Source organism: Culex pipiens, chromosome 3 (assembly GCF_016801865.2).
Source record: "Culex pipiens pallens isolate TS chromosome 3, TS_CPP_V2, whole genome shotgun sequence".
NCBI classification, from domain to species: Eukaryota; Metazoa; Arthropoda; class Insecta; order Diptera; family Culicidae; genus Culex; species Culex pipiens.
Window position 1 is genome coordinate 88,932,704 of NC_068939.1, and position 13,401 is coordinate 88,946,104.

The window sequence follows — 13,401 nt, forward strand, 5'->3', positions numbered from 1 at the left end:
GCCCCGGGGGGCGTAGTGCCAATAGTTTCGTTTCGTTAAAGGGGGCATTCCCCCCCCCCCCCCCCTGGGTCCCCCGGGGAACCAGTCACAGTTAGTCAGCAGGCTACCCTGTTGAAATCATGACGTTTGAAATGCAACATGCAATCATTACTTGACTGTGCCTGGTCAAGCTTCCACCGGGATTTCGAAACATGGTTTTTGTTGCTAATTTTGTACTGTTTTGACTTGGGGATTTTTATACGTCGTCAAGAGCGACATTTTTGGTCGATATTTGGCCATAGGAGAATAATTATTGAATAATTTATATTTATTTAATTATTTTTATAAAATCAGTAATGAATCAAGTTTGAGTATACCTGTAATACAGTAAAGCTGTATTGCCACTCACGCTACTTTCGGTTGATTTTTCGGAGTGTAAATTACAATTTATCTTTACAACTCGTGTACGCGCCGGAGCAGAGAACATCAGTGAATCACCAGTTCGTGGAGTTAGACCGTGATAGCTGTTCTAAGGACGTTTTAAGTGCGATATAGTTTTGAAGAATAAACTTTTGTTTACTTTAAGTGAGTGACTAGTGATACACTCTCGGCGTGCAGAGACCCCTCTTGCATTGTTGCGTGCAAGCTGAGTTTACCAATTGGTAAATACACTACCAACTGCTCGCCGTAACTCGTGAGCTCCATCATAACAGACCGCTTCGACGTACGAAGCGCAGTCTGAGTTCAAGACGGTGGAGTGCGTTTAGTGGTACACAGTGAAGGTTTTTAGTTGATCGTGCGGAAAAGAATACCTACTAAGCAGATCTACCTCGGTGCAGCGCCCGTTGGCCAGATGGCCACGGCTAACGAGTCCACAATGGGTTGGCCTCCAATCCAGAACGGCAACAACCTGAACCCGAACAGAAGAACGCTACAAACATGGATGGACCCCAAGAATGAACACGGTCAGGTTGAAATTCTGCAGCTGAAAGCGACACAAGGCGGAAAACTACCAAACAACCCCTTTATTATTTCCAAAACCATCGAGAACACAGTGGGAAAGATCGCAGCAGCCCACACGGAAGGAAAAGGAGAACGATATGTCCTGAAGGTGCGAAATCATGCGCACTTCGAAAAGCTGCAAACTGTAACTAAGCTCATTGACGGTACCGACGTCCAGATCATACCCCACCCTACGCAGAACATCGTGAAATGTATTGTCACTTGCCGGGAAGCCGAGACCTTGAGTGAAGAGGAACTACAACAAGAATTGGAACAACAAGGGGTCCGAGCAGTACATCGAATCAAGAAGTTTGTCAACGGAGCACAAATCGGAAAACCAACACTCGTCATCACCTTCAATGGAACTGTTGCACCAGAATACCTGTTCTTTGGGCTCATTCGTATCAAAACAAGAACCTACTATCAATCTCCTCTGCTATGCTACAAGTGTTTTGATTACGGCCATCCTAAAACGAAATGCGCTAACCCCTCTCGTTGCTCCAACTGTTCCCAATCTCATGTGGAGGAGCTAGACAAGTGCCCCAATGCTACTTTTTGCAAAAACTGCGAACAAGCCCACTCACCAAAAGACAAAAAGTGCCCTATTTATCTCAAAGAAAATGCCATTATTCATCTCAAAACAGACAAAAATTGTACGTACAGCGAAGCTAAAGAGATTTATGACCAAGAAAACAGTACTGTTACCTTCGCATCAAAGGTGCAAGAGAGATTACAACAAGCGAGGGACGAATCTGCAAAAGATGATGAGATCAAAAAGCTAAAACTGGAAATTGAAAAACTTAAGAGCATAGCAAAAGAAATCGTTGCAATTAAAGGTCAAAACATAAAGCTGCGAGAACAATACAAGAAAAAACTGGAAGAAAATTACATTCTCACTAAACAACAAAACGATACCCAAGCTACACCAGACAACACGAACCCGCCACTAGATCCGTCACCTAAAACACCTGAAACAAAACCCAAGCCGATTAACAAACGATTACTAGGCAAAACATCCTCGATACCTATTCAGCCTTCGAAAAAAATGGTAACTTCTGAAGACGAACCCGACGTAAACATCACCCTGGAAGACAACTCGGAAGACAGCCAAGTCCTCATGGACGAAGAAATGGCAGATCGTGACCTAACATCTCCAACACTTTAACAATGGCCAGTACAGACAACTCCAACTCAAACGATAACGACAACTTTTTGTATAACTGGACGAAATCCACTGAAATTTGGAACAAAAACGACAACAAAAAAGACAATCCTAATTCAACGCATATACCCGGAAGTTGGTTTGGGTCTGGTGAAGAGAAAGTAACCAACCCACCTTCCCTTGGGAAGGAGAACGATCGATCAGACGGAAGCGAGGACGTTACATCCCAACCTGTGCTTTGTCAGCCTGATCATCGTTCGGCCAACGGCAAAGACAAATCGCCAAACTCCATCTACCCACCAACGGACAACACCGGTGAATCAACATGGCATTTCCTGTTGCCAGCCCCGTCCCGAAACGTACCGACCAACTTGGTTGATGAGCTTCCGGCGGCTGCTGGCATCAGGAGCTGGCCTTGCTCTCAGGCAAGTAGCTTCACACTTTCAAATCAACAACAAACTGTTGCCCATCGTTCTTCCACAGACCGATTTGACCCGCACATCTACTCAAAAACAAGACACTTAACTCCCTCAATACCTATGACACCCGGAAATACAATTATATCTTGCTCGGAACGTGTACCCGAGAGCAGAACGAACCAGATTACCAGTTTAGCAGCAAATCAACTTATTCCAGCAACGTCAACAAGTCACGAAACAAGAGTGAGGCATTTCCCAGATCCAGCCCCGACCTTGAATGAACCAGCAACCGCTGATGAGCTCATGGCGGCAGCTGGATCTGGGAGCCCGAGCTCATCTCAGGCAAGTAAAAATTACTCTTGTACCGAACAATCGCATCTGGCAGCTTCTTTTACATCGGCAGGTTTCCGTAACATCACTGATCCGCTTCATCTGTCTCCTGAGCAACCAATCTCAAACAAATCAAGAGCAAAGCATTTTCCTGATCCAGCCCTGACCTTGAATGTACCAGCAATAGCTGACGAGCTCTTGGCGGCAGCTGGATCCGGGAGCCCGAGCGCACCTCTGGCAAGTACATCTCGCTCCAGTGCTGACCAACTCAATCTGGCTCCTTCTGTCGCATCAACAGGTTCCCTAGACGTTGAAGACGAAGATCTGGCGCCACAAGGATCTCGCACCTTTGCTATACAATGGAACGTTAGTGGCTTACGCACTCATCGCAGTGAATTACAACTTCTCCTCGCCAAATACCAACCCGCTCTTGTATGTCTGCACGAAACAAATGCCCAAGAACTGAAAGTGCCAACTGATTATATTGGAAAGGACTATCATTTGATTCTGGGGCCCTGTTCTACCCAAGGTAGACAGGGAGCCGGCCTCGCAGTTAAAAAGGGGATTCACTATGACCGAATACAATTGATAACCGATGTCCAGGCCGTTGCGGTGCAAGTTCACAGCCCGCATAAGTTAACAGTTGCATCTGTATACCTCTCACCCAACGATAAAGACGCAGCAAGCAAATTCAACAACTTACTCGCCGAACTTCCAAAGCCAGCACTAATCCTGGGTGACCTAAACGCCCACCACCCTGCCTGGGGCAGCAGAATGACAAACGTATCGAAAGCAGCACAAAAAAGAGGAAGTCAAATTCTGGAGCAAATCGTGTGCCACGATATGCTAGTCCTAAACGACAAAACTCACACTCGACTCGACCCTGTCTCAGGGAACACGCAAGCATTAGACGTATCGATCTGCTCTACAGCAATAGCTTATAAATTTGAGTGGAATGTTGTTCCGGACTGTGCTGATAGTGACCATTTTCCAATCTTGATTAAAGAACCTGGAGATCCAGATGTGACCACGTGTCGCAGAAAATGGATTTATGATCGAGCAAACTGGCGATTATTTGAAGAACTCACTTCCCAAAGCATACGACCAGGACAAGCCCTAACTGTTAAGGAGTTTACAAGCAGGATAATAACTGCCGCAGAAGGAAGCATCCCGAGAACAAGCGGTAAACCGGGTCGTAAAGCTGTAAGCTGGTGGAACCAAGACGTGGCACAAGCTGTTAAAACCAGACGGAAGCGGCTGAGAGCACTTCGTCGAATGGAAGAAAACGACCCTCAGAAACCGGAAGCACTTAAACTGTTCCAGGAAGCTCGGAAGCACTGTCGGAAAATCATTCAAGATGCAAAGCAGACCAGCTGGGAGAATTTTGTCCAGAGTATCAACACTGAAACAACTAGCAGTGAGGTTTGGAACCGTGTCAACCGGTTGCTTGGAAAAAGACAATCAAACATGATCTCGCTGAACCTTCCAGATGGATTTACAAACAACGGCAAAGCAGTTGCAAATGCCTTAGCTGAAGAATATCACAAAAAATCGTCGGATGCAAACTACAATGCCAAATTCCTCAAGAAAAACCTAAAAAACAAGAAGAACATCTAGTAAGTTTTTTTTCTTATCTTTTTCTTACTTTCGGTAACCCCTTAACTACAAGCAACAATTGTTCCAAAATGGATTATGATGTAACACACAGCTGAAAGGAACTCCAAAACTCTGTTATGTATTTCAAAAGAACTTATTGTATATTGATAATTCACCAATAAAACCGAATTGAATTGAATTGAAACAAGAAGAACATCAGCAAATCGATTCGTCCAAACTTGTTCAAGCGGTACAACATTGATTTCTGTATCGAAGAACTTCAGTGGGCACTAAAACGGCGAGGAGGTACATCCACAGGAATCGATACAATTGGGTATCAACTCTTGCAGCACTTACCTTTCTCTTGTAAAATTGCTTTACTGGAACTTTATAACACCATTTGGGCTGAAGGAGAATTTCCTGCACAATGGAAAGAAGGACTAGTAATTCCTATTCCAAAACCCGGAGCAGATCTCAGCAAACCAGAAGGTTACCGGCCAATAACTCTCCTAAGTTGCATGGGTAAGCTCTTTGAGAGGATGATTAACAGACGACTAATCACAGAACTCGAGTCTACCGGGAAGCTGGACCACCGTCAATATGCATTTCGAGCAGGAAAAGGTGTTGAAGCACATTTGGCTCATCTGGAATCGCTGCTATCGTATGGAGAAAACAATCACACGGAGATCGTATCTCTGGACATCTCGAAGGCGTATGATACCACATGGCGACCGGCGATCCTTCGGACATTGGCCACGTGGAAGTTTACCGGCCGTATGCTGTACATGTTGCAAAGCTTTCTGCAAAACAGAAATTTTCGAGTCATCGCTAACGGAATGGAATCTCAACTTAAATCAGCAGAAAACGGTGTAGCACAAGGATCTATTCTATCCGTAACCCTGTTTTTGATCGCCATGCAACCTATCTTCACCATCTGCCCTCCTGATGTCCAAGTTCTACTATATGCAGACGACGTTCTTCTTGTTTCAACTGGAGGAAGTACCAGCCAAGTTCGCAAACAACTCAGAGCTGCAGTCCGCTCGATAGTGGAGTGGACCACCAGTGTCGGCTTTAATATTGCGCCGAAAAAATCCCAACTCATCCATATTTGCAGTTTAAACCATCGAAAACGTGGTCGCGCGATCAAAATCAACAATACACCGATACCCAGAGTCAGGATGATGAGAATTCTAGGGGTTCTGGTAGATTCGAGGCTCAACTTTCTTCAACACTTCTCCAACACACAAAAAAACTGCAGTACTAGAATGAATGTAATTAGAATCCTAGGAAGTCGTCTCAAGAGAAGCAACCGAACAACACTCCTCAACGTAGGCTCAGCTTTAATAGTTTCAAAATTACTTTTCGGTCTAGTACTTACAAGCACAAACTTTGAGGCGATGGTTAAAAGACTGGGTCCAACCTACAACAACATGATTCGTCTTGCAACGGGAGCCTTTTGTACCAGTCCGGTCTTATCGATCATGGCAGAAGCTGGAGTTTTGCCGTTCCAGCTGCTACTAGTACAAAGATTATCGCAACTGGCCGCTCGACTGGAAGAAAAAGGAGCAGGAAACAGTAAACTACCGATCATCAAACGAGCAGCTGATTTGTTTGAAGAAACGACCGGCTCCACATTACCTGCTGTCTGTAAAGTGCAAAGACTAGGTCAAAAAGAGTGGTACGCAAAGCAAATCCAAATTGAGGACACACTGGAGAAGTCTACCAAAGCTGGAGAATCGAAGGAGACAGCAACATCCAAATTCCATGAACTGATCGCCACAAAATACCCAGACCACAAACAAATATACACGGATGGATCTAAGGAAGGAGAAAGCACGGGAGTAGGAGTGGTCTCCGGCAGTACGCTGATCAGCCTCCCACTTCCGGGTCTATGCAGTGTTTTCTCGTCGGAAGCATACGCTCTCAAGGAAGCTTTATCAACAATCTGCAAGAACGAAAACTTTTTGATTCTTTCAGATTCAGCTAGCTGTTTGAATGCACTCAAGAAGGGGCACTCTAAGCATCCATGGATACAGGAGGTCGAACGCGCAGCAGAGGGGTCGAAGGTTACTTTCTGTTGGATTCCAGCACATGTTGGCATTGTTGGCAACGAGGCAGCTGACTCACTTGCAAAAAAAGGCCGAGCGTACCCCCCCTCCTAACATACCAATCCCTTACCAAGATGTTCTTCGCCACATTAAACAACAACTGTGGAGCACTTGGGAAAATACGTGGCACAGTACGCACTCGCAATTAAGGAAAATCAAACCGAGCCCAACAAAGTACGAGGATCGAAGATGTCCATCCGAACAACGAATGTTTACAAGATTGCGAATAGGACACACGCGCCTTACTCATTCCTACCTACTAGAACGCACCAACCCACCAGTTTGTGACTATTGTGGAACTAGATTAACCATCGAGCACATCCTGACAGACTGTCGTGGATTTACCAAGGAGAGACAGGATTGTAGCATTTTTGGAACCATTGTGGACATACTTGGAAACACCTCGGAACGAGAAAGTGCAGTGTTAAAATATTTTAAAACTTGTAATCTAACAGAAAAAATCTAACTAATCCTTTTTCAAATGACACGAATGCCAAATTATGGTAAAGTGTCAATAATAAACTATAATAATAATAAGTAATGAATATTTTAAATCATTCAAACTGCGGCTGAGAGTAAATTTTGAGTTTGACCAAAAATCACACATCTCCTTTTAGAAGTGTACCACACGTGCTCACGCCATCTGATGGCGCAGCACACCGATGACATTTTGACTTGTTTTGTTTGTGTTCTGCAGGTTCTACAGAATCTTCATTAAATTTTCAACCGGCGTAATTTTTTGGACAATCGCAATGAAATTCGTTCTGGAAACCGTGTCCAAGTGTTCCGGCCGCCTTGGTTCGCTCAGCGGCGTGGACCGACTAGCCAGCAGCGCCAAGTTTCAAACGCCGGCCCTCGTACTCCACACCAAGGTATGCTATTTACACCTTTATTTAATCGGTATTTCTGAAGATTGTTTTGTTGATCTCTCGCAGGGTGGCAGCGTCCCGCACCTTTCGAAAGAAGTGTTGCACTATCTGACCGGTGCAGAGCCACAGCTGATGCAGTACTCGCTGAACGGAACCGTCCACATGGAGGAAGCCGTACGGGGTTGTGGCGATGGGCTTTCCGGCTTTGTCGCCCAGAAAGAATCGGTGTCTTTGCTGGTGCTGCGCGATCCGGCCGAACCGTGCCAGCCCGGCTATCACGAGAAGGACGTGGTGCCGGTATTTGGCCGCAGCGGGCGGAAGAACTTTACCGCGGAAAGTTACATGAGTTTGGTGGAGGCGTTCCGGCCGGACGTTTACGTGCCGCTGTTTGACGGCGATACCGACGGGGGGAGTTCGAAGAAGCGCGAGCAGAGGTCACAGGAGCGGACCGAGACGTTCGTGGAGCAGTGTCTAGAGGTGCACCGGAAGTCGGAAAAGCTGAAGGGCGCTTCCGTTTTGGGTCCGATCGTGGGTGGTTACAACAAGAAGCTGCGGGAGAAATCAGTTCAATTTGTTGAACGGTTGAAGGATGACTTTGCTGGATATTTTATAGCGGGACTTCATTCGAATGGTATTTCTGCTACTGAAGTAAAGGCGGCACCTCTGCTGGACATTGTGTCTTCAGTCTGTCAGCAGCTACCCTCGGAAAAGCCCAGATTCATGTTCGGTGCCTTCACCCCACAGCTGGTTCTGGAACTCGTGGTTCGCGGAGTGGACATCTTCGACACGAGCTACCCGTACTTGAAAACGCAACAGAACCGGGCGCTTAACTTTAGCTTCGACACGTCGGACAGCACCGTGGCCACGCGGAAGAACGAACTTGACCTGACGGATGCCTGCTGGGCGGAGGACTTTACCGGGTTCGTCGACGGTTGTCAGTGTTTGGCCTGCACCAAGCACACCAAGGCGTACACGCACCATCTGTACAACACGAGGGAAATGCTGGCGCCGATTCTGCTCATGATGTAAGTTTATTTCGTCTGTTTCAAATTTACGAAATTAACTAAAAATGTTCAATTTTAGCCACAATCTACATCACTATTTTGAGTTCTTCAAAGCGATCCGGAGGCACGTAGCGCAGGACACGGTTGGCGAACTGATTGCCCACATCAACAAGCATGTGATGGTTCCGGTTACTGACAGAGTGGCAAAAGAAACTGGCAAAAGTTTGGACGGTGCAGAACTCAAGGAATCCGTTTCCGTTCAGGTTGAAGCAAAGCGGGTGAAAGTGTAGAAGTATTGCAACGACAACAGTAAAACATATAAGAATCAATGTTTTTGATACAAGTAATTTGCCGAAATCCCATGAAACGGAAGCTTTCTTTCCAATGAACTCTTCTCAGTTGATCCAGTATAAATTGAAGACAGAATATTTATTAATGCTCAGTACACATTACTCACCGCCATCACGCCCTACTTCTGCGCGGCCACCTTCGTCGCCTCTCGTTCGACAGCCCTCTGTTTGGCCTTTTCGTACAGCGGCATAAGCTGGCCGTTGGCCGCCAGGACCTTAAGCAGTTCAACTATCAGTGGCAAATAGTTATGTTTGCGGCGAATGTTTTCCACCTTGTAGCGCTTTCGTTTGGCCACCTCATCCTCGATGTGCAGCCGGAGCCGGGTGATTTCCTCCTGCTTGGTATCCGTGTCCATCGCGTCATCGGCCTGCTGCAGCAGCTGATCAATCTGGCGCTGGTAAATCACCTGCCGATCCGTGACCAAAGCCATCAGATTAAAGTGAATCTCTCCTTCGCTGTACTTTTGGATCCGCTTCTCGATTATTGGCCGCACCACGCTGATCCAATCCTCCTCGGGACCGACTGCGCCCAAATCGATCGGACCTTCCTTGAGGCCGTCGAGCTCGTAAAGACGGCCATCGATCGGAATGTAACCGACAAAGTGGAACACGTCGTCATCCTTGTTGGCCTGCTTGTTGTCCAACTCGAAGAGTGTCTGCCTCGCGAAGGAATTGTGCACAGTCCGGATCTGGGACGCGTTCGACAAAGCCAGCCCTTTGTTCTGGGCGTCGAAGGACATGCAAAACTCCTTGAAGTCAGTCAGCGTCGAACCGAGCTTAATGTCGGAATGTTTGCTGTTCAACAAAATGCTCAAAATGGCCTGAGTAGCACACGCATTATTAATAACCTGCTTGGCAAAGAAGATCTTCTCCAGCCGGCTATCCTGCACAATCGACCCCGCCGGTTCATCCTTAACCCATTTAAACAGGAAAATCAACCCATGAACCGGATCCAACTCCTTAAACCGTTCCTCGTCCAGACTCCACAGTTCCTCCACCTGGACCCCTTCAACTCCTGCAAAAGCAAATAGTTACCTCGTAAAACAATATCAAAAATCGCCAAATTCCAAAATAACCCTTACCAAACTCCCGGATCAACTCGGTAAACACGCCCGGATCGGACTCGATCAGGCACCATTCTCCAGCACTGTCGGCCATTGCGAAGCGTAAATGCAAAAAGAACTCTGTTCGACTTTTACAGAATTAAAATGAAGCAAAAAGTTAACAGAATTCGCGTTTAACCTGAAACAACTCCGCGAGCAACCCGCGACGACGGTGGTGAGATCGCGAAATTTTGACAGTTTGGGTTCGGCGTTGCAGTTTTGTTGCGGCGGCGGCGGCGTGCACAGCGCTTTCCAGGCATCACCAAGGTAGCGAAAGGTGGGAAGCAAATGCACAAATGCAAAGCAGAAACAAACAGACGTAAAACCGAGCGTAAAACCGACGACGTAAAACTCTGTTTTATTCCATCAATCAGGAACATAACGGCTGGTTTGAAATGGGTTTCAAATTAGATGTAGTTCTCGGATCATCCACCCGAAATGGAATGGCGCTACAGTCAACACACAGTCGAACTGACGTTTCAGCTAGCGCACCCAAGCGTTTCTGTATTTGTTTTGCCTTCAAGTGTTCTTCGAGACCACTATATTGTAGTTTCAATGAAGACGGCAAGCTACGTCTAAGCGACATAATCTATCATCTTTACGTTAGTCCATTTTCGGATTTGGCAAAGCAAAGGGTCCTTTCCGCGGTGATAAAAAGCTATAGCTATAGTTGTGATTCCACTAGCTTAATTCAAATTCTCCTTCCTCACGTTGAAAAGCAAACGGAAAAAAAAGTTTTTTCTTATATGAAAAGAAAAAAACTTTTACCGATACAACGATTTTGTTCCATAAATGCATGGTAGTATCAAAAACTTTCCAACTTTTAAATCAAAAAGTTTGAACTTTCTACGAATATTCACCAACGTGAACTTTTAATCCAACGAACGATCTTTTTAAATTTAGAGTATTTTTTCTTTGTGTGTATATAGGGCGTCCAATTTTCCCGTGTTTTGAATTTCCCGGGAAACGGGAAAATTATTTTTGGAATCCCGGGAATTCCCGGGATCCCGGGAAATTTTAAAAAACAGTCATAAAACCTTTGAATACATTATATTTGTTATGTTTTAAAAGCTTAAAATCATAGAATTAGCCATTCAAACATTATGCATAAAATTTGGCTTAAGTAGATGTCTTTATTCGTTACATTTAAGGTGTTCGATGAAAAATAATTTAATACGATTTTATTTTTCAAATTAATGGTCATAAATATACGAAAATGTATTACCCAGTCTTTAAAAAATATAAATAAAATCTAAAAAAAAATATTTAATGCGCTTGGCATTTTGCGGATCTGTTAATTCAAATTTTTAGTATTTTTCCAAATTAATTAATGTTGATATCTAGAGTTTTTGTTTAAAAAGGTCCTATATAACCAAATTTCTAATGTTTGCTTTTGTTTTCAAAACAACCTTGAGTCAAGGATATTTGGACTATTCAAAAAGCAAAAAAAGATAATTTTGTTTATATGACCTTTTAAAAAAAAACTCCAGATATATGTGGATTACAAATTTTAATGCATTAAAATTCTTATCAATTACTAGATACTTAACTTATCATCTATTTCCACAACCAAATCTGAATTTGCAGACCAAAATTCGACTTTTTTTTTCAATTTTGGGAATTCCCGGGAAAAAATATAAAAAATCCCGGGATTCGGGAATTCTCGGTTTTGGAAAAATCCCGGGATTTTTGTCCCGGGAATTCCCGGGATGGACGCACTATGTGTATAGAAAGGATTATAAATACTTTTTTGAATAGCGGAAAAAAGTATTCAGTATAACATAAATAAATTATGCCTAGATGGCACATGGAAGAACAATCAAACGCATCAAAATTAAAAAAAAATAATCAAAATCCTAAAAACATGGAAAAATAAACATTTAGAAATTCGGAAAATAATAAATTCACAAATACAAATAATAATTGTTTTATTTGGTAGTCAATTAAAACAAGTTTGATTAACTTAACAAATTAACGTTCAGGGTTGTTAAAATATCAAAATACCAGCTCTCAGCAACTACAATTATCCCGCCTGAATATTCATGCCTCAAATACAACTGCTCTTCTCTCTTCATTGAAACTCTCAGCGCCGAACATAGCCGAACACTTTTTTGTGTTTACCCACTCACGATTGACATTTTCCTTTTCTCTCTCATTCCCGCTTCCACGATCATCCTACCGCAACAGCGTTTAACCACAAAAGCCGCCACAAAACCAATTTCGCAAACGCAGTTTGACGGGACGTCATGCGTGGTCGGCAGTTTTTGGAGAGATTGAGAGACTCAGCGGTGAGAGCTCGGGTGAGAGCGCATAGTCGAGGAAAAGGGGAAGAGTGATAGAGAGAGAATGACATCACTGGGAATCAAGAGACACAAGAAGAGATCTCACAAGCTATAGTGACGGCCACTATACTCTCGGATATTTTTGGTGCAGAGATAATCTATTGATAGCCAAGTTGATAGCTTTTTTATCACTCATTTGCAACCGAGTTTGCAACACTGCTAACGTTTATTGACACGACTGTACTGCTCGGCACTCGAATACAGAATCAATGAAAAGTGAGAAAGAAAGAGAAAGCGCGCGTGAATGAATGACGTTTGTAGGGAGTGTCCATAAACTACAAAACTATGGCGTGGTAACAAATAACGTAATACAACAATAATAAAATAATATTTTCACATAGAGAACCTTAAAACCACCAGCGTGCACAGGGTGGGGCAACATGGGGCAATTGCCCCACCATCCTCAGAAATTTGTTCTAAAACCCATCAATTCAAAATATGCAAACGTTCTTCAATTGGGTACTAAAGCCCTATGTCAATTTTTATGTACAACGGTAAAAAACACGATTAAAAACCATTTCTGATCACTTTTTTTCATTTTAATGCAAAAAAATTGTTTTGACAAGACAACATTTTTTCGATGGATCAACTATGGTCCCCTTAGAACGAGCTGTCAAGTAGGAGCTTTTCTGTCAAGAAGGACCGCGAGGTTAAGTTTTCAAAATTGATTTAAAAATCCATTTTAAACTCTTTGTGGTCGTACAAAGGGTCATTGTACTCAGAAAAATAAGCTTTATCGCTGTAAACAATAATATCAGCAATCTAAGCTTCATTTTAGGACCCAATTGGGCCCTAAAATTAAGCTTAAATTTGTGATATTATTGTTCACAACGATAAAACTTATTTTTCTGAGTACAATGACAATGAACGACCTCAAACAATTTCAAATTGATTTTTAATTCAATTTTTAAAAATTAACTTCTCGGCCCTTCTTGACAAAAAAGGTCCTACTTGACAGCTCGTTCCAAGTGAACCATAGTTAATTCATCGAAAAAATGTTGTCTTGTCAAAAAAAAAAAAATTGGATTAAAATGAAAAAAAAAGTATTCAGAAATGGTTTTCACCCAACTTGCAAATTTTATTCAAGCGTGTACTCAACATCCATCACACCAACGTGCAGTTACTTTTCAACACGAA

General features: G+C 43.6%; 4 protein-coding genes across 4 annotated transcripts in view; 3 read left to right on the forward strand and 1 right to left on the reverse strand.

Annotated features, from left to right (window-relative positions):
• The window catches only part of LOC120431867 (coatomer subunit epsilon-like), a 379,780-nt gene that overhangs the window by 302,474 nt on the left and 63,905 nt on the right, over nt 1-13,401 (forward strand). The gene's annotated exons all lie outside the window — the stretch shown is intronic.
• LOC120430337 (uncharacterized) lies at nt 740-2,353 on the forward strand. Its single transcript, XM_052710929.1, has one exon. It carries the CDS (start codon nt 833-835, stop codon nt 2,144-2,146), a length of 1,314 nt encoding a protein of 437 aa, XP_052566889.1. The 5' UTR covers nt 740-832; the 3' UTR covers nt 2,147-2,353.
• On the forward strand, nt 7,307-8,774 carry LOC120430339 (queuine tRNA-ribosyltransferase accessory subunit 2). Its single transcript, XM_039595441.2, has 3 exons — nt 7,307-7,468; nt 7,532-8,490; nt 8,549-8,774. Exons 1-3 carry the CDS (start codon nt 7,349-7,351, stop codon nt 8,757-8,759), a joined length of 1,290 nt encoding a protein of 429 aa, XP_039451375.1. The 5' UTR covers nt 7,307-7,348; the 3' UTR covers nt 8,760-8,774.
• LOC120430342 (ubiquitin carboxyl-terminal hydrolase isozyme L5) lies at nt 8,862-10,085 on the reverse strand. Its single transcript, XM_039595445.2, has 2 exons — nt 9,902-10,085; nt 8,862-9,834 (listed from the first exon to the last, which is right to left on the reverse strand). The coding sequence occupies exons 1-2, from the start codon at nt 9,975-9,977 to the stop codon at nt 8,939-8,941; spliced, it is 972 nt and encodes a 323-aa protein (XP_039451379.1). The 5' UTR covers nt 9,978-10,085; the 3' UTR covers nt 8,862-8,938.

Coding starts and splice junctions, on each gene's coding strand:
- LOC120430337 (XM_052710929.1), top strand. CDS start 833: ATGGCCACGGCTAACGAGTCCACAATGGGTTGGCCTCCAATCCAGAAC.
- LOC120430342 (XM_039595445.2), bottom strand. CDS start 9,977: ATGGCCGACAGTGCTGGAGAATGGTGCCTGATCGAGTCCGATCCGGGC. Junction 9,835..9,901: donor CGAGTTGATCCGGGAGTTTG/GTAAGGGTTATT, acceptor TTGCTTTTGCAG/GAGTTGAAGGGGTCCAGGTG.
- LOC120430339 (XM_039595441.2), top strand. CDS start 7,349: ATGAAATTCGTTCTGGAAACCGTGTCCAAGTGTTCCGGCCGCCTTGGT. Junction 7,469..7,531: donor CCCTCGTACTCCACACCAAG/GTATGCTATTTA, acceptor GATCTCTCGCAG/GGTGGCAGCGTCCCGCACCT. Junction 8,491..8,548: donor GCGCCGATTCTGCTCATGAT/GTAAGTTTATTT, acceptor GTTCAATTTTAG/CCACAATCTACATCACTATT.